The sequence below is a fragment of the Oncorhynchus mykiss genome, chromosome 3 (genome assembly GCF_057628025.1).
Source record: "Oncorhynchus mykiss isolate SJ-2025 chromosome 3, ASM5762802v1, whole genome shotgun sequence".
Lineage (NCBI taxonomy): Eukaryota > Metazoa > Chordata > Actinopteri > Salmoniformes > Salmonidae > Oncorhynchus > Oncorhynchus mykiss.
In genome coordinates this window covers 34,380,215-34,401,791 of record NC_143024.1, presented here as the reverse complement: position 1 = coordinate 34,401,791, position 21,577 = coordinate 34,380,215, and the positions used below count along the sequence as shown (strand labels likewise).

Here is a 21,577-nt window from a genome sequence, read left to right as displayed (position 1 = left end):
AGAGTAAGAGAACGGATGAGGAAGAGAATGAAAAGAGAAAGAGGGAGTAATTATTCAGACTCAGACTGAGAAAAGGGAGGAGTGAGGAGTGAGAAGGACAGCTTTGAAGCTTACCACGCAGTCTATAGCTTGACTGTCCTGACAGTAGCGAGATGAAGCCACTTCCCTGTGTCCAACACCAGAAACTCCCAAGCTGATTGTGACCATGAGCGACACCTATAGGAACATGTGGATAAATCTGCTCTGAAGTCTGAGAGATTAGGAATTATATTGAGACCTCTCCATGCTTTGTCCTTGGCCACCATTCGTCTGCATCACGGTCAACCATCATTGCTTCTTGTGGCCCCAGTCCACAGTGACTACGCTCCAGACTGACCCATCCACCTAGCCATGCAGGATGAGCAGGAATCAAAGTCACACTCAAGGCCATGCTTCCTTTCATCAACTCACCCCTCCTTCACTCTACTTGAATGGCAACTGCTCCCCTTGCCCTCTCCCACCCCGCCCCCTTACGCAGACACACTTCTCTTGGAAACCTTGTCCCCTCATCAAACTTTTGATCAGTTATATTCTAATTCCCCATCACGCCCTCCCCGGACACACCCTTCATCCACCCTTCCATCCTGTTATCCCAAAGAGTCAGGGAATGGTTGGGGTTAGAAGTGGGAAGAGCAGGGGGGGTGTAGGAGTCTATGTGGGGGGGGGGGGGGGGGGTAAAATGGGGAGAAGACTCAGGAGAGGGGGTTTGAGAAGGCCCTGCATTTGAACTTAACCCTGCCATGCCCTGGGACGGACGTGGCAATTAGCACCAGGGATCAGCATCAAACGGAACAGCGCAGCGTGAAGCTTCTCTAATTAGTCATATGAACGGAGGCAACCGCTCTGCCACTGCATGCCTCAGTCTCAGCCCTGGAGGGAGGGAGGGAGGGAGGGAGGGAGGAAGGGAGGGAGGGAGGGAGGGAGGGAGGGAGGGAGGGAGGGAGGGAGGGAGGGAGGGAGGGAGGGAGGGAGGGAGGGAGGGAGGGAGGGAGGGAGGGAGGGAGGGAGGGAGGGAGGGAGGGAGCTTTCTGCTGAAACAAGAGGGAGAGGCTAACCAAAGTCGTCTCGCTGCAGTCAGGGAAAATGATATTTATTTCATTCACGGAGGACATTACATCTATTCTGTTCTTGACATGGGACTTAAACAGTTGTTAAGGAGACCATTGATTCCTCAGATAGACTGCAAATCACTGTGCAAGCATTGGGTTAAAGACACTCATTTTTTATGTTTCATTCTTTTGGTCACTTCTTTTGTAAAACAGTTTACGATTTGTGATAGGCTCAAAATGTTTCATGATAAATGCACAAATGAAAATAAATGATTTGCTGGGATGCAAGATATGTCTTAGGACACTATTTCGAACATGTTTCTGTTCTGGTTTAAGGATGGATAAATGTTTCTGTTTTAACACCAGTCTCATGCACAGAGAGCAATCAAACTTATTTGGAAAAGTGTTATGAAAATGCTAATTCATTAATTCATCAGATATTCCAATAATAACAACTAAATCACATTATGATTTAGTTGAGTAAGCTGAACACACACAAAATAATTGGGCTGTTATTTTCACGTTATTGACATTATGAGAACATAGGCCATAATAAATACAGTCTGGCTAAATATTAGGCTACCTTTGTGTCCTTATTTGTGACGTTATTTCAAATGTATTCATAAATAAGCGTTCATTTTTACCCTATAAGCTCTGTAGGTGAATATTGGGTAGTGATGTATTTGAAGGCCTGGTGTGTGATAAAAGGGATTTGCATGGACTTGCAAGCGCGTGGATTAAAAAAAACTACTGTTTAAATTTATTCCATTTGTAGGCAAATATTCGCCCTGTTGCAATGGTCTGTAATCTGGTAAAAATCGTGGGCGCGGTGAACGGGTCCGGTCGGGTGTTGGCCACAACAACCCATTTCATTACTGTGGCTCTAACACATCGAGGGATTCAATTCAATCAACCGGCGATTATTTTCCTCAATTCCACTCCTCCGGGATATGCTATGATTCCGTGGCCACTGACCCTTACATGTGCCCCCAGCTCTCCACCGAAATAATTGTTGAAATCTTGTAATTGTCATATCCCTTAAGTGCCAGGGTTGTATCTGTAGATATCACCCATTGGTATATTGCTATCTGGAACGACCCAGTTGGTTCCTTACCACTGTGCACAAATGTCAGTTCAATGTCTACATTTGATTTACTTTTGGTTGGAATTTCAACTAATCTGAATTCAAACAGGAAATCAACAAAACATGTCATTGGATTAGGTAAACAATTTGTTTAAAATAATAATAATAATCCCTTACATTGTCTACTTTTTTTCAAATCCAATCAGTTTTCCATGTTGATTCAACTTCATCCCATATATTTTTTGTTGTTGAAATGACGTGGAAACGACGTTGATTCAACCAGTTTTTCCCAGTGGGTTGTTGTTGCATGCAAGAAACCCAGTGGCACGGATATGGAAGCCCTCTGTGGAAGCCCTCTGTGGAAGCCCTCTGTGGAAGCCGCGAGAGAAATGTCAACGTCATTAACACAATGTGGCACAAGTGTTTCTGTTTCTTAGTTGAGCGATAAACACTCATTCTCAAATAATAATGAGCTAGATGAAAATATTGATCATATTGATTATATAAACAGTATGAGGAAAAGGTACCTCACAAATGCCGTTAGATGCTTCCCTCGTGATCACTGATGCACAATTCTGGGTAGACCACTTTACGTGCATAAAATATTACTCAATCATGGCAAATTATAAATATGTAAACGTTGAATTACGAATGGATGTCCCTTTCCACTGCGCAGGAGGATCACAGCGGATGTTTCCACCGTACAGGAGGATCACAGCTGATGTTTCCACGGTGCAGGAGGATCACAGCTGATGTTTCCACGGTGCAGGAGGATCACAGCTGATGTTTCCAGGTGCAGGAGGATCACAGCTGATGTTTCCACCATGCAGGAGGATCACAGCTGACGTACGGACGGGAGGGAAAGTGCGCACCTTCGGACCTCCATAGATTGTTGGGGAATTTGACACGTTATATTACTTATGTTTGTATTCCTCTTCCATTCAAAACATCGAAAGGACGAATGCATAGTCTATACAGTACATACTTCTACAATCATCAATCAAACACATCGATTGTGTTGATATTCCAATTCTTATGGGGGTCATATAAACTAACCTACAAAATGGGAGAAAGGTCCAACAGGTCCATCTTAGTTTCTTCTGGTAGCCTATAAGACCATAATAACCAATGACCACCAGCTTTTGAATATGCTCTCAGGTTTGCTGTGTCTTTAAGAGTCGCCTCCAGCCACCGGTCCACCGGCCCCAAAGTGTGAATAATATTCGGTAAGGAGTTACGCTAAGTGGGAAAGCTTTTAGCACATTGTCCACTGGCAATTGCAAGGTAATCAAATTTGCCAGCACAGGTCCCTTATTAAATATCTGCAGCATCGGATTTGCATTCGGGAGACGCCTTAATGGGTTTAGTGCCCTGTGGATCTCCTACCTCAGTGTTCATGTAAACGCCGGCCCAGCTCTCCGGGAGAGTGAGTGACATTGAGGATGAGAGGTGATCCCTCCACCCCGGAAAACACCGGAGTCAGCGCTTTTGAAATATAGGCTGTATTTATAGGCGCGCAGTCGACATGCGTCAGTGAGTGCGACAAGTGGGAGAATGGATATGCGAAAATAGGATCTCAACAACGACAGGGAGGGGGGCAGAGAAGGGGATGCAGGCGAGGAAGCGTTCCATGTTTTTGTTCTAGCCGGCCTATCTTAAGAAAAACATGTTTTTGGCTTCAGCACAATGTTAAATGTAGGTTTAAAGCTTAAGCCAAGCCTGCACTATTAGAAAAAAGGTTCTGGATAAAAGCAAAAAGGGTTCTATTGTTTGCTTCATATATGGACTTATTTTGTAAGGTTATTTGATCGGAACCCCAGGGGTTCTTCTTCACTGAGGGTTCTATATGGAACCAATTTCGGTTCTAAATAGAACCTTAAGGGTACCATATACGAAGCAAGCATAGAACCCTTTTTGGTTATATCGAGAACCTTTTTTTCTAAGTGTAGGCATACTATACACATTTTTAGGCTACATTATTTGGGAAAATGTGACAGATTGTTATACCCAGGCTATAGCTATAGTGAGTCGAATATAGGCGAGGGCATTGCTGGCTTTTTAACTATTCGATCACCTGTGCAAGTGCCCCTTTTCCCTTTAAACAAACGTTCTAATAATAATAATAATAATAAGAAGAAGAAGAAGAAGAAGAAGAAGTAGAAGTAGAAGAAGAAGAAGAAGAAGAAGAAGAAGTAGGAGTAGAAGAAGAAGTAGAAGAAGAAGTAGAAGAAGAAGAAGTAGAAGAAGAAGAAGTAGAAGAAGAAGAAGTAGAAGAAGAAGAAGTAGAAGAAGAAGAAGAAGAAGAAGAAGAAGAAGAAGAAGAAGAAGAAGAAAAATAAGGAAAGGAGAAGAATGAGAAGGAGAAGGAGAAGGAAAATAAGAAAAATACCAGAAAATGTCCAATCGGAAGAAAACAACATCGAAAAATAAACAAATGTAGATGCAAGTCCACGTGCATAAAGCTGAAGGCATGAGGGAGTAAAGGGAGAGGGGCCAGATTAGGGACGCACTGGTGTGTGTCATAGCACAGATTAAGCCTGTGCTGCCCCTGCACTCTATAATACTGCACATTAGTGGTCCGTCAGAGGAGGCCTATTCTCACGAACATTGAACACTTGCAGGGTCAAATAGCCTATCATGTGTCTCGAGATTCTGTATCTCTTCCCCTCTCTATTTGGAAGAAAACATTATTGGTTTGTATCCTAGCTATTATTATAAATCCGTTTGAGTAAATTATTAAATGTGTTGCAGAATAGATTGTTTGAGCAGATTTAAATACCCTCCCAGTTGAAATGTGAATTTATTTGAGATGATGTTAATTATCCAGCCAAAGTCTTTTTAAAGGTATAGGCCTATGAACTCTCACATTCTGGCGCTATGGATTTGAAGAACTGTGTCAACATATTATAAACATATTCTGATGAAAGGTTTCGTTAAATGTATCGGACACAAATTACAACAACAAAAAACACAGCATATACAAATCAGTATATATTATTATGGATTATGTGAGAAAGTGTGGCCTATATTGTTCAAGAATCAATGGGTAGGTATAACATTAGTTGAAATGACCAGTGAACACAGGACATCTTCCATGCTTTTAAATGTATTAAATGAATGATCATTATGGGAATTTGATGGGGCGAACAAATTGAAAACGATTGCTGATGCACCTCAGAAATAAAACATAATACATTGTTTTAAGGTAAAAGCTAAAATATGACGAAAGTTATAATTTAGTCCTACATATTGACGATTATGCAAATGCGGCATTTTTTTCTCAATTAGAGATGGGTGTACATATCATCTTATCACGCAATGGGCTACATTAACTGATCGAATCAAGCAACAACAAAAAAAGTGCGTCCAGCCTATCTCTTGATGTGTGAAGTGTAGGGTCGCGGTTAGGTTCCCTCTAGATTTGGGCTAATGGTCGGAATCGGAAGAAAATGTGTTTTTAATAGGCTGTTGGGCTTCGATTCAGTTTGCAGGATAGTATGTGACGTCGACAGTGAGGAGGCGATTGGCTGCGCACGATAGCGATGGAGAGGGGAGTGGGGTAGGCTAAAATTAAGAGCAGTGCAAAGATTCAACAGTCCGGATAAGACTTTGCCACTGGAGTGGAGACGCACAACGATTAGTCGGTTTTTAACAATGTGTTCAACGAGTCTAAAACGGAGAGTGTTTTAAGTTTGTTCTGTAATAGACGAAGCGCATACCTTGTTCAAAAAACAGTCGAAGTAGCTTCCATTTTTTCCGCGTTTTTGTGTGCAGCCTGCCAATAAAACCACAGAGCTCACTCCGCGAGCGGTTTGTGCTTTTGGACGTTTTACTTGTACTACTCTCACCATGGAGTACACCTCTTCCCCGAAGCCACAGCTCTCCTCCAGGGCAAACGCGTTCTCGATAGCCGCTATCATGTCAAGTGGAAAAACGAAGGACAAGGAAACGGATGAAAACACCATCAAGCCACTTGGTAAGCCGATCGCGCACAGTGCCTTACATAGAATTCACATTTTCAATATAGCCTACAATCGAGCGTGATAGTTTTTTTCTTGGCTATATTGTTTGTTAGATTGTTTAAATCAATCTTGACGATTATGCTATGGATTGTCTATAGGCCTAGCCCCATTTCTGAAGGCATAATGTTCTATGGGCCTATGGGAAAATAACTGAGAACCTTAATTTAAGATGTCTCACATGACTATATTTTTATAACCTTGGTCCAAATATTGGTCAAAAAATCAGGCAGTGCATAACCCCGTTCATAGACTGTCAGCAAAAGTTTCAATTTCAGATTTTATTAGTTGTATGTACGCGATACGCATGGATATACATCGTCCAACGAAATGCTTACTTGCAGGTTCCATCTCGACAATGCAACAACAATAAGAAATAATAAAAGATATGAACATAAAGCAATATTGAACGAGCATAAAACAATATTGATGGATTTTACACATGTAGGGCTACAAAAATATGTATTCAGTAGGCCCATGGTTAACTGAATAGGCACTGAATGAAGCGTTTATTGTATCCAGTGTCAACAAAAAGTGTATGGACTAATGAAACAGAGCAACATTATATCAGAATTTTCTCTATCCAGAAATGTCATGCTGCGTTGGCTGTAGTGTTGCTTGCTGATAATTGCTAACATGTTGCTGAATATTTGATTTAATCAAGTTTACTTTTCAATTTATCCAAGAAAAAGGTCAAATGTAACATTTTCGTCAGATAAATATTAGCATTCAGTGAATACATGGAGACATGGGTTAGTAGACTAGACCTGTATGCAATTACTGACAAAGAAATATAACCCGGACATTGTTGTTAGCCACATTGCTGTTAGCCAGAACTATATCATTGTGAGCAAAAATAAATATGTTGTTTTTGTGATTCAGTTGCACTTTTGACATTTGTAGTAGGCTAATGTAATGTCGTTCGATGGAAATCAAATAGAAAAACCATTAATCTTAATTTTAATGTATATTCTTGCATTTGTCAAATACCCCTCACTTGATAATTATTTTAACTTATTTGAATACAAAACATTGTTTTGGAATGTGTGTATATATATATATATATATATAGAGAGAGAGAGAGAGGCTACTAGGCTCGTTGTTAATTGATACAATAATTCGTTCTACTACTTTCTAAAGCTAAATAATAATAACACATTTATGACATTTTTTAAACAACTATGGCTATGAGTTAGTACATTGCTATAAACGTATAATAGGCTTTATATATATATATATATATATATATATATATATATATATATATATATATATATATATATATATATGGAGTAAAAATAAACAAATGAAACCAGCATTTGAAAATTGTGTTTTTTCATCCATAGAACAATTCGTGGAGAAGTCCTCCTGCAACCAAGGTTTGGGAGAGCTGTCTTCTCTAGATGGGCACGGAGATTTCAGCGGGAGCGCGCCTCCAGTGTGCACAGAGCCGCTGATCCCCACCACCCCCAGTGTTCCCAGCGAGGAGATGGCCAAAATTTCCTGCAGTTTAGAGACCAAGGAACTCTGGGACAAATTCCATGATCTCGGCACTGAGATGATCATCACAAAATCCGGAAGGTAAACTTCAATTTCTCACTGCAAAAACAAAAAGTGTTCCATGTTAAAGCGTGTGTGTACTATATTATCGAACCACGTATTGGCCTACTTTACTTTTAAAATGTGAACGACAATTATACCCTAATGTAGCCTAACACGCAAACTAAAGCTACATTTTATAATCCTGTTATAAGCCTATCTGATTATCCATGTCATATCAAGCATTGGGTAATTGGATGTTCTGTTTTGTATTTTGCAGGCTCAAGGAATAACATTTTTTAATAAATATGTAGCCTTTAATAAGACTAATTTCGGCAGTTATTATTATTGTTTTTTTTTTACATATGTAAACTATGCGATAATTGCACCACAAATCATTGTAGCGCACCTGCCATGCGTGGAAATGTTTATAGCCTAAGGGTAATTATGCCATCGAGTTACAACTACAAATGTGTATAAATATTAACATCATTTAAGCAAAAATACTTTCCTCGAAAAACGTAATGCTGTTCAAAACATATTGTAGGGAAATATTCTCCCTCCCATGAATATCTATTAAAAATATATAGGGAATATGCCTCACGCTAAAAACACGTTTCATCAAATAGCCTACAGATAAAGGAAACACATAAACCTCATACAAAACGGGAGCTATTGATAATATTTATGGAGAAAGGAATTCAGTGAAATATGACTCTCATCATCTTATATTTTACTTGGAGCAAAGGTTTGAGTAAATATTTACCTCTCAGCGAAAATGGTTGGCGTGGGTTTGTGTTGTCGTTGTGTTTACCGTCTCTCTTCCCCTCCAACAGAAGAATGTTCCCCACCATCCGTGTGTCCTTCTCGGGGGTGGACCCGGACGCCAAATACATCGTGCTGATGGACATTGTTCCGGTCGACAACAAACGCTACCGCTACGCCTACCACAGGTCGTCCTGGCTCGTGGCGGGCAAGGCGGACCCTCCTCTGCCTGCACGGTGGGTGACTTTTTTTTGTCTCGTCTCTCATCACAGCGAGGCTTTTATGCACGAGTCGTTAATGTCAAAATCATTCACAAAATGGTATGTGGTAGTAGCCAATGACGCTAATTATTGTTATATGGATAGCAAATACACTATATGGCGTAGATAAATACATTTTGGAAGTATTTTTTAACTTGACCGACAAAAGGTCTACATTGGAACAAATCCGTCCTTTTGATTTTGAATAGCATGATAATATGTTTTTCTGTGTGTTTGCATGGGCCTTTTCAATTATAAAATGTATTTTAATATACATATTGTATTAATATTGCAGGTTATACGTGCACCCTGACTCTCCTTTCACTGGGGAACAGCTGCTCAAACAAATGGTGTCTTTCGAGAAAGTAAAGCTCACCAACAACGAACTGGACCAACATGGACACGTATGTTATTGATTTGTCATTGGTATTGAAACATTGATGCATATTCATGTTATTTCTGACAGGAACTGAAACATGAAATCATTAGAAGGCTGTATAGCCTAACCCGAGAAAAATCCCATGCAGGCTATCCTCATCATATCAATCAAGGACTCGTGGATAGTTTCCCCGTGGAATATTAGATTCATAATTATTATCTCAAAGTGTAAACAATATTGACAAATTAAAATGATAATTTGGGGGATATTTCTAAAATATGTACTGGAATTGTGTTTAGATGGGATTATAACGGTTTAAATAAATAAACATACTTGCGGGTGATTTATGAAAGAATTGCTCTGTAAACTTTCCATAAAATCTCGTGGAATTTTCCCATGGGAAATCATTTTTTCCAAATCTCTTTCACATGTTATTGGGAAATGAAATGTTGTCAACTGTAAATCAGAGACGTGTTGGATTCAAAATCCACATGTTGCTTTGTTTCACCTGTTAAGATCCAGTTGCAATTTATAATTTAAATGAATATTTTCTTGATATTCAAATCGTCTTTTTTTCTGAAAGGGAAATTAATACGGCCTACATTTTAACGAGAAGCAGAAACACGTGCTAAACTAAAGCACTATAAGCCTATAGTGCAGAAACGAAAACAATAATGGAATATGTGTCCCATGCAACACCATTAATTTACATTATAAAAATTATTAGACTAACATCATACACTGATTAGCCTACACCATACCAAACCAACAGATTGTGCGGAAAAACGTCTCCTTGAATTTACAAACACGTTACATTTCGAGGGCATGTCCGTGGTATTCGATAGATAAAAAGAGTAGGCCTATAGGCGAGAGCAATGCGATATGATGACAACACTAGATAGATATTTGCTAAACAATGTGAATGATGTCATGGGATTCTGATTTTCATGACTCAAGTAAAGACCCATAAAGCTGATTGCTTCCTATACAAGTTCAAGTTGAGATGTGTCAATTGTGAGAATTTTAGCTGAATGTTGATGAAGGCAGGCAGGAACTCCTAGTTCTTAGGACACCATACCACACCACATCTCATTTGCCCAGTACAGTCTCACATACAGTATACTGTATGAATCTAAATCTGAACCATAGTGGTCTGAACCAGAGTATAACAGACTAACTCCCCACAGCCACACAGTAACACAATAGATCATTCTTGCTGAGCCACTGTATAGGCTATGGAGTCAGATAAAGGAGAAATGCTCTTCATCAAATCAAATTGCACTTGTCACATGCTTTGTAAACAGCAGGTGTAGACTAACAGTGAAAAGCTTACTTATGGGTCCTTTTCCAACAATGCAAAGTTAAAAAATAAAGATAACAAATATAAAATTAAAATATAAATACCGTAAATACATGAATGAGGAATACTTTAAATACATGAATGAGGAATATTATAAATACATGAATGAGGAATACTTTAAATACATGAATGATGAATACTTTAAATACATGAATGAGGAATACTTTAAATACATGAATGAGGAATATTATAAATACATGAATGAGGAATACTTTAAATACATGAATGAGGAATACTGTAAATACATGAATGAGGAATACTTTAAATACATGAATGAGGAATACTTTAAATACATGAATGAGGAATATTATAAATACATGAATGAGGAATACTTTAAATACATGAATGAGGAATACAGAAAATACATGAATGAGGAATACTATAAATACATGAATGAGGAATACTTTAAATACATGAATGAGGAATACTTTAAATACATGAATGAGGAATACTATAAATACATGAATGAGGAATACTATAAATACATGAATGAGGAATACTGTAAATACATGAATGAGGAATATTATAAATACATGAATGAGGAATACTTTAAATACATGAATGTGGAATACTGTAAATACATGAATGAGGAATACTGTAAATACATGAATGAGGAATACTTTAAATACATGAATGAGGAATACTATAAATACATGAATGAGGAATACTATAAATACATGAATGAGGAATACTATAAATACATGAATGAGGAATACTTTAAATACATGAATGAGGAATACTTTAAATACATGAATGAGGAATACTATAAATACATGAATGAGGAATACTATAAATACATGAATGAGGAATACTATAAATACATGAATGAGGAATACTATAAATACATGAATGAGGAATACTATAAATACATGAATGAGGAATACTTTAAATACATGAATGAGGAATACTTTAAATACATGAATGAGGAATACTATAAATACATGAATGAGGAATACTGTAAATACATGAATGAGGAATACTGTAAATACATGAATGAGGAATACTATAAATACGTGAATGAGGAATACAGAAAATACATGAATGAAGAATACTGTAAATACATGAATGAGGAATACTGTAAATACATGAATAACAATAATGAGGAAAAATAACATGGCTATATACAGGGAGTACCAGTACCTATGTGATGTGCAGGGGTACAAGGTAATTGAGGTAGATATGTAGATATACAGTGCATTGGGAAAGTATTCAGACCCCTTTACTTTTTCCACATTTTGTAACGGTACAGCTTTATTCTAAAATGTATTAAATCATTTTTCCCCCTCATCAATCTACACACAATACCCCATTAAGACAAAGTAAAAATAGTTTTTTAGTAATTTTAGGAAATGTATAAAACCTTTTTTTATTTTTTATATCCCATTAACATAAGTATTCCGACCATTTACTCAGTACTTTATCGAAGCACCTTTGGCAGCGATTACAGCATCTGGTCTTCCTGAGTATGACGCAATTACTCCTCTATTTAGGGAGTTTCTCCCATTCTTCTCTGCAGATCCTCTCAAGCTCTGTCATGTTGGAGAGGGAGTGTCGCTGCACAGCTATTTTCAGGTCACACCAGAGATGTTTGATCGGGTTCAAGTCCGGGCTCTGGCTGGGTCACTCAAGGACATTCAGAGACTTGTCCTGAAGCCACTCTTGCGTTGTCTTGGTTGTGTGCTTAGGATCGTTGTTCTGTTGGAAGGTGAACCTTCGCCCCCCAGTCTGAGGTCCAAAGCGCTCTGGGGAAGGTTTTCATCAAGGATACTGTATCTCTGTTCTTTGCTCCCTTCATCTTTACCTCGATCCTGACTAGTCTCGCAGTCCCTGCCGCTGAAAAACATCCCCACAGCATGATGCTTCACTGTTGGGATGATGCCAGGTTTCCTCCAGACGTGACGCTTGGCATTCAGGCCAAAGAGTTCAATCTTGGTTTCATAAGAACAGACAATCTTGTTTCTCATGGTCTGAGAGTTCTTTAGGTGCTTTTGGCAAATTCCAAGCGGAAGGTCATGTGTGTTTTACTGTCTGGCCACTCTACAATAAAGGCCAGATTGGTTGAGTGAGGCTCTAGGAAGAGTCTTGGTGTTTCCAAGCTTCTTCCATTTAAGAATGATGGAGGCCACTGTGTTCTTGGGGACCTTCAATGCAGCAAAAAGAATTGGTACCCTTCCCCAGATCTGTGCCATGACACAATCCTGTCTCGGAGCTCTACGGACAATTCCTTCGACCTCATGGCTTGGTTTTTGCTCTGACATGCACTGTCAACTGTGGGACCTTTATATAGACAGGTGTGTGTGCCTTTCCAAATCATGTCCTCTCAATTGAATTCACCACATGTGGACTCCAATCAAGCTGTCGAAACATCTCAAGGATGAAACAGGATGCACCTGAGCTCAATTTCGAATCTAATAGCAAAGGGTCTGAAAACGTATTTAAATAAGGTATTTCTGTTTTTTATTTGTTATTAATTTAATAAAATGTCTAAAAACCTGCTCTGCTTCGCTTTGTCATTATGGGGTATTGTGTGTAGATTGATAAGGGTAAAAAAATACTTTAATCAATTTTAGAATCAGGCTGTAATGTAACAAAATGTGGAAAAAGTGAAGGGCTCTGAATACTTTCCGAATGCACTGTAGGTGAGGGTAAAGTGACTAGCCAGCAGGATAGATAATACACTGAGCTGCAGCAGCAGAGCAGAGGTGTTTGTGTTTGTGTGTGTGTGGTGTCAGTATGCATGTGTACAGTACACATTATGTGTGTGTGGGCATATGTAGTGTGTGTACGTGTATGTGTGTGTTGGGATGTTAGTGTAAGTATGTGTAAGTGTGTGGGTAGAGTTCCAGGCAGGTACTTCCTGATAGTGTTTTTGTTTGTAAGCAGGAGGATATAGTTATGGTCTGATTTGCCAAAGGGAGGGCCTTGTAAGCAGGAAGCAGGAGGATAGAGTTATGGTCTGATTTGCCAAAGGGAGGGCCTTGTAAGCAGGAAGCAGGAGGATATAGTTATGGTCTGATTTGCCAAAGGCAGGGCCCTGTAAGCATTTCTGTGTGTGGAATAAAGGTGATCTAAAGTTGTCACCTCTAGTTCCACAAGTGACGTGCTGGTAAAAATGTAAAACGGATTTCAGATTCCCTGCTGTAAAATCACCGGCCACGAGAAACTCTGCCTCTGAATGTGTATTTCTTATTCGAGTATAACTCTATGCAGCTTGTTGAGTGCTGTCTTAGTGCCAGCATCAGGATTTGTGGTGGTAAATAGACAGCTATGAAAAATATAGATAGAAGTATGGTCTGCAACTTATCATGAGGTATTCTAACCCAGGAGAGCAAAAACTTGAGACTTCTTTAACATTAGAGAATGTGCACCAGATGTTGTTAACAAAGAGACACACCCCTCCTCCCTTCGTCTTACATGAGTCTGCCATCCAGTCTTGACGATGCATCAAAAGACCAGCATGGTGTATATCCATGTCCTTGTTCAGCCACGACTCTGAGAAACGTAGGATATTACAGTTTCTAATGTCCCGTTGATAGGATAGTCTTGAACAGAGCTCATCCAGTTTGTTCTTCAGTGACTGCACGTTCACCAACTTCTCAGACTCCATAGTGTTAACATGTTTATCTTTTCACACTCCTCTCTACTGCCACCCCAGTCATCCTCTCTCACTCTATCACCTTGCCTCTTCTATCACTATGCTCTCTCTTTCTACTTCCTGTCATTTCTCTCATTCTCTCTCCTCTATCTAACCCAGTGTTTTGCCCTCTCTGTGTCTCTATAGATCATACTAAACTCCATGCATAAGTACCAGCCCCGGGTCCACATCATCAAGAAGAAGGACCACACCGCCTCCCTTCTCAACCTCAAGTCAGAGGAGTTCCGCACCTTCGTTTTCACAGAGACTGTCTTTACCGCGGTCACAGCCTACCAGAACCAGCTGGTGAGCAGTAAATCACTACTTAACTGTTCTGTACCAGGGTCTTATTTATTAATGCACACAACGTAAAGCCAAAACAAGCGTTTCGTATTTGACTACAGTTACTCCCTTCTCCTTTCTTCCGTATGGTGCCTAGTGAACATGACCCAGGGGTCACCAGGGAGGACGTGTTCTGTTGCTGGATAGTGTTTACGGGTAGAGACAATATGTTGAATATAGGGGGTTGTGTGGCTGGTTTACAGACAACATGCATAGGGAGTGTGTTCAGCTCTGTCTAAAGCCAGTTTTGCCACCCAGGTTATCCCTTACTCCCTTTGTGTGTTTAGTCTGGCTATCCCATGGAAAAAGATAGAGAGAGCGAGACAGACAGACAGAAAGGGAGAGGGATAAGAGTCTGAGACAGAGAGAAAGGAGAAAATAGCATCTAATCTGTTTGCGGGCCTCTTTCTTTCCAGATAACCAAGCTGAAGATCGACAGCAACCCGTTTGCGAAAGGCTTCCGAGACTCCTCCCGACTGACGGACATGGAGAGGTACAGGGAATTTTATGTCCTTGCCTGTTTGTTTATTTCTGTCCGGCGCGGATAAGATAAACAAGGGAATGGAACTGGGAGAGAGGGGTGAGAGTAGTCATGTTAGGAGCTAGCTATGGAGCTATGTACTCATTAGCAAGTGCACATGCCATGTTGTTTATTTATTTCTGCTCATTAGGAGTGTGTGTGTGTGGAGGGGGGATATGCATGTGTGTGCTCGTGTGTGTGTGTGCTTGTGTGTGTGTGTGTGTGGGGGGGGGGGGGGGGGGTACAGTTTTACATACATGTGTGTGTATGTTACAGAGAAATTGAGAGAAAAAGGAGGAGAGGGGACACTGAATTAGTTTTGCAACTAGATGAAGGACTGTGTTACTGGAGAGTGTTGGTTTTTATTTCAATGCCAGTAATTGTCTGAAATGTTTATTTCTATAAATATCTTGTGGTTATCTGAGTGACTTCCCAGGGTGCAATGCCAACCCACCCTATTATAAACTTTGGGCTAACACACACACACACACACACACACACACACACACACACACACACACACACACACACAGACACACACAGACACACACACACACACAGACACACACACACACACACACACACACACACACACACACACAGAGTCCTTCCAAAGGATTTCATGACCTACAGCCAAACAAACACACTTTTTTTTTGATTGACCAATTCCAGCACTATTGCCAAAATCAGCTGATAAATCAGACCATCTCAGGCCATTTCCCAACCAAACAAGCAAAGTCAAAGACTGCCAAGAGACAGCCGGACAACCAACTCCCCCTTTCTGGCTGTCTCTTTTTGAGGGCTGTGAATTAGATCTGATCAATTGATCTTCAGGGAGCTGCAGAAATCACATTAGTCTGGAGTCAGCCACTGCACTAAAACACAGTGTAATTTGATTGGCTGCTGTGACTGATTGAAACCAGCCCCCTGCGTCGTGGCCTACTGTGGCCTCTGTGCCGGACAGGCCAGAGCTGATAAAAACACACACATTTGTACTGCGCTGCTGACAGATATTGCACTTTCCTAACCTAATTGGGGAGCTAATGTGGACGCATGGCTCTTGTGATGCAGACCACTCCTGTCCAACCGACCATCCTCCTCCACCACCACCATATCTGTCCCTCTCTGTGTCACTGAGACGCTGTCTGACAAGACTCGCAGGAACTAATGCACTTTTTTGTTAGAGTACACACACTAGGACTAAGACACACACACTGCTTTAATTATGTACTTTGATACTTAGAAAAGAAGGATCTTTGCTTTTATGCTCCAAAGAGGTATCAAAACGATTGAAAAATGTTGTTGTGTATTCTGGGCTTTTCTATCTTTATCTACATTATGTGTGATTTTGTTGCACTGGGATTTTATAGACCGTACATTTGCCTTTATAACTAAAATGTTATGGGCTCGTTATTTTTACATACCAAATGTATACAGATATGTTGACTGTGTGCAGTTGTATTGTGTGTGCTGATATATTGTGTATCTATTGTCTACATACTGTACATTCAGCATTGTCTGTCACCAGTGTAACTATAAAAGATATAATTTGGGTTATAGGTTACTGCAAAGACATGATATATCTTGGTGAGTTGTTTTGGGGTATTGGTGTGAATGCAGATACAGTATATATTGGACTGAATGTACATTTTATATTAGAAAAGGATATTTCCATATTTTGATGTGAATGTACCAATATGTTTAAGAGTGAACATAGAGATATATTTTGGGCCTTTCTCTTTGGTTTTTGCTGCAGGGAAAGTGTTGAGAGTTTGATCCACAAGCACTCGTACGCACGGTCACCAATACGCACCTACGCAGGTGAGGAGGAGACACTGGGGGATGACGGCCATGCCGCACACAGGGGTAAGAGAGTTTGTCACACACTGATGATGTCATCACACACGTTTCACAAGATGCACATCATGCTAATGAGCCAAATGAGGGTTGTTCAGTGTTACTACTACCACATTATTTTACTAAATAATTCAAACAACCGTCATTCACATAAATGGACCAATAGAATGCTGCTGAGTCAATGTAGTGCAACATCAATGACAGTATTATAGTAAGAGGTATCTAACAGAGCTTCCCCATCTCTCTCTAAGGTTCTGCGTTCACCGCCTCTGACAACCTCTCCCTGAGCTCCTGGGTCACTGCCACCTCTGGTTTCTCTGGCTTCCAGCACCCCCAGTCCCTCTCTGCCATGGGTTCCAGCAGCACCTCCATGGCCAACCCCTTGCCCCACCCCATGCAGGGCTCCCTGCCCCCCTACAGCCGGCTGGGCATGCCCCTGACGCACTCAGCCCTGGCGGGCACCATGCAGGGCAGCGGGCCCTCCTTCCCCTCCTTCCACATGCCCCGCTATCACCACTACTTCCAGCAGGGCCCCTACGCTGCCATCCAGGGACTGCGCCACTCCTCCACCGTCATGACCCCCTTTGTATGACTCCCTCTGGGGTGACTGCCTGGCCGAGTAGCCCCTCATCAGCTACAACTACGTTTATAGACACACCTGCACACACAAGTAGATAAACTCACCGATCTGTCCCCTTCAGCATCATCACCCATCGTCACCACCGTGTCCTTGTAAATAATAAGCCCTCTGGCCGAGGCGACTGACTGAACGACCTGGAGAGGCTGCCTGGCTGCTGTCCTGCATGCTGACAGCTGAACCGGAGAGGAAACAGACTCCTACGGGACCTGGTGGAACAGACACAGAGACCCACAGACTGATATGAACACTAGATATGAACACTATTGACCTGCATATGAACATTTACGACCCAGATATGAGAACTGATGATCCAGGTATATATAAAAAAAAAAATCAACAACAGAGATGCTGAGGAATGATGACCATGCACAGTGATGCGTTGTGGGAAATAGGTAATGGTCTGCTTGTGATAACTGTCGTTTGCCCCTGCCCTCCAACTGTTGGTCACAATGTTCATTTTGCACCCACTCTCCAGAAAGGCATGGACAGGAGAACCAGTGAACTGTCTGGCTTACGGACATTAAAACCAGAGGGTGTGGTAATTGTTCGTTCTCTCACAGCTTCTGAGGAAAATGAAGAATACGGGACTCCAAAAGTTATGGGCGTGCACAAATTCCAATCCTGGGCACCGCTTGTGGCCACGGAGGAGAACTGTCTTCACTCCAGCTGCTGGGTCATGGAGGAATGGCAGCCATTTTTGACTGAGTCAAAGGATTCCCACAGCTTGCTGACCAAAACTCACAGGGACGGTAGAGGCAACATCTCTCCTCTCCTGCTTGAACTCAAACTCCGCTAAGCTTCCTCTGCATGCAGAATCCTATAGCCTCCTCCAGTCAGGTTGGCTGTTGCCATGGTAGTCAGATTTGTGCACATAGATGCCCTAGAGACAGCGAGAAGCCAATTGTTTCTTTCCCATCTATAAAGCCAGCCATGTGTACAGTGAAGAAGTTATAGTGGAAGATGATCATGTTTGATAGCAGTACATAAATATATCGACACTACACAAACACACACACAGGACAGAAACTATAAGACGAATGTCACATGACAGTGTCATATCATTGGACGCATGCTGCTGCAACAGATAACACAGAAAACTTTTTTTTTTTTTATCCTGACCCTGACCGGGTCTCAAACTTCTTTGTCAAGTTTCCTTTGTCATCCAAAAAGCTTATATTCACCTCATACCATTTTATGTACTGCATCCAATTAGATTTGTGAGGTCAATGAAAAGAGATGTTAGTTCATGTCTCACGTGTGAATGGGCCCTAGAAGACCTCTGGAGGACCTCTCTATCAAAGTCACAGAGCGTTAAAATCACACTACGTCGTCACGTATCCCCAACACCAGCAGATTGGCTTCTCTAACCTATCAGTGGCAAATCAGTAATGTATCAATGAAGTACCAAGAGGGAGAGAAAACCTGCAGACTCTGCAGCCCTGAAAGGCTAAGATGGACTTTCTCTTGCTGTATTGGCCGGAAGCCTGATTCACTACCTAACCAATACCTAACCTCTGGCGCCACACTATATATAGCCTGATTACTGTAGCCTGATCTATGTCTGCCTCAGGCTGTGTCGACACTACAGCACTCTGGGAGAAAGTCCACACCTGTAAATAATGACTCAGTGGTGCCTCCACTTAGAGGAGGGTGGGGAGGGAGGGAGATCTGTTTTGGTCGTCACGTCATTGGCGATTCATCAAGCTAGCCCCTTCTAACCAAAATGACACAGAAGCTAAGATAGTGACACAAAACGCATAGTGTATGCATCGGTGCCTTTGTAGTGCCACTCCTCTAAAAATAAAGAATAATTGCAGATGGATTCATCCATTCAATGATGTCTCATACAGTTTGTTACCACAGTAAAACCAATGTTATTGTAAAATGCTGTTCCTATATTGGCAAGAAAAAGGCAGCTTTGTAAACCTCTAATTCACAGCTAAGACATCCTGACAATTATTTTTAGTATGAAGATCTCTCTTTCGGGGGAAAATGGGACAAACTTGGATTGAAGTGAAGGTCTAATACAGTATTTCATTGTTGGTTTTGGAGTCTCTCGATTTCATTATGCTGAAGAAACCAATCACATGGAGCCAAAAAACATGCATAAATTAGGCTACAATTTGGCCATATTATTGTGGGCACTAAGTCTGCATGTAGCTTACATGACTGTTCCCACTTACTCACCAATTTGCAAACCATGTGTCCACAAGCAGTCAGCAGGTTTGGAGTCGGAATGAGTTTTGCAGGATTTTTTTTGTTGAAAACGTGTTGATGGACAACTCTCAGTAGCCTACACAATGCATGGACTTGGAGGCTTTATCGAGGTGCTATCGAACATGATGATTGCCAGTGATGGCATTAGCTCTAAGGCTTTCAGTTGAAAGAGGCAAGTGTTTTCATTGTTAAACAATTTCGCATAAGAACTCTAACAAAGGTCTTCAACTGGTGCTCTCTTCAATCTATAGCCTACATCTGGACTTCACTCCCCATCTTTCAACATGTCCTGGTGTATGCAGCTGACAATCTCGCCAAGTCTTGGTAGAAGGGGGGATTGTAACTTTCAAACTTTGTACGCACACTCAAAGTATGCCATGGGAAAGAGATCTGCAAGGATTTTGTCATGTTTTTGCTGTGTTTTTATTATTACTTTAAGTGTAATCTAAATATACAGGATGGCATCTAACAAGTCTTTGTTTCGTTGATTTTTTAAGTGCAATATATTTATTTCTGCTCTGAAAATGATCATGTGTAAAGTACTATCTGACGCTTAAAAATATGCACTACCGTTCAAAAGTTTGGGGTCACTTAGAAATGTCCTTGTTTTTGAAAGAAAATCACATTTTTAGTCTATTCAAATAACATCAACTTGATCAGAAACAGTGTAGACATTGTTAATGTTGTAAATGACTATTGTAGCTGGAAATGGCAGATTTTTTATGGAATATCTACATAGGCGTACAGAGGCCCATTATCAGCAACCATCACTCCTGTGTTCCAATGGCACATTGTGTTAACTAATCCAAGTTTATCATTTTAAAAGGCTAATTGATCATTAGAAAACTATTTTGCAATTATGTTAGTACAGCTGAAAACTGTTGTCCTGATTAAAGAAGCAATAAAACTGGCCTTCTTTAGACTAGTTGAGTGTCTGGAGCATCAGCATTTGTGGGTTCGATTACAGGCTCAAAATGGCCAGCAACAAATAACTTTCTTCTGAAACTCATCAGTCTATTCTTGCTCTGAGAATTCCATGCAAGAAATTGCCAAGAAACTGAAGATCTCGCTGTGTATTACTCCCTTCACAGAACAGTGCAAATTTGCTCTAACCAGAATAGAAAGAGGAGTGGGAGGCCCTGGTGCACAACTGAACAAAAGGACAAGTACATTAGAGGGTCTAGTTTGAGAAACAGATGCCTCACAAGTCCTCAACTGCTAGCTTCATTCAATAGTACACACAAAACACCAGTCTCAACGTCAACAGTGAAGAGGCCACTCCAGGATCCTGGCCTTCTAGGCATTAACATTGTCTACACTGTATTTCTGATCAATTTGGTGTTATTTTAATGGACAAAAAATGTGCTTTTCTTTCAAAAACAACGACATTTCTAAATGACCACAAACTTTTGAACGGTAGTGTATGATATTTGTAAACCATAAGAAATATATATATCACCCCCAAAATGTCTCTCAGTGTTGTTTATTTTTATGCAGTGAATCGCTCATTATGTATAAACTGAAGTGTCAGTGTTTCCATCACCTTCCATCATGACCATAACTAGAGTTGTACACAACTGTAACAGCTAATAAGATCAATCTTTATGTAAAGACATGCTCCAGAACATTGGGGACTAGTAAATATATATATTTTTTGTTTGTTTGTTTTTTTGTTTGCTTTTTCTCCCCAATTTCGTGGTATCCAATTGTTGGAGTAGCAACTATCTTGTCTCATCGCTACAACTCCCGTATAGGCTCGGGAGAGACGAAGGTTGAAAGTCATGCGTCCTCCGATACACAACCCAACCAGCCGCACTGCTTCTTAACACAGCGTGCATCCAACCCGGAAGCCAGCCGCACCAATGTGTTGAGA

General features: G+C 40.7%; 1 protein-coding gene across 1 annotated transcript; it reads left to right on the top strand.

Moving 5' to 3' along the window:
• The first annotated feature begins 5,743 nt into the window (after nucleotides 1-5,743).
• Nucleotides 5,744-21,171, top strand: LOC110514322 (T-box transcription factor TBX20). The gene is made up of 8 exons (XM_036972418.2): nucleotides 5,744-6,148; nucleotides 7,538-7,772; nucleotides 8,567-8,731; nucleotides 9,051-9,159; nucleotides 14,276-14,434; nucleotides 14,887-14,963; nucleotides 16,747-16,856; nucleotides 17,099-21,171. The coding sequence occupies exons 1-8, from the start codon at nucleotides 6,022-6,024 to the stop codon at nucleotides 17,437-17,439; spliced, it is 1,323 nt and encodes a 440-aa protein (XP_036828313.1). The 5' UTR covers nucleotides 5,744-6,021; the 3' UTR covers nucleotides 17,440-21,171.
• The last annotated feature ends 406 nt before the right edge of the window (nucleotides 21,172-21,577 follow it).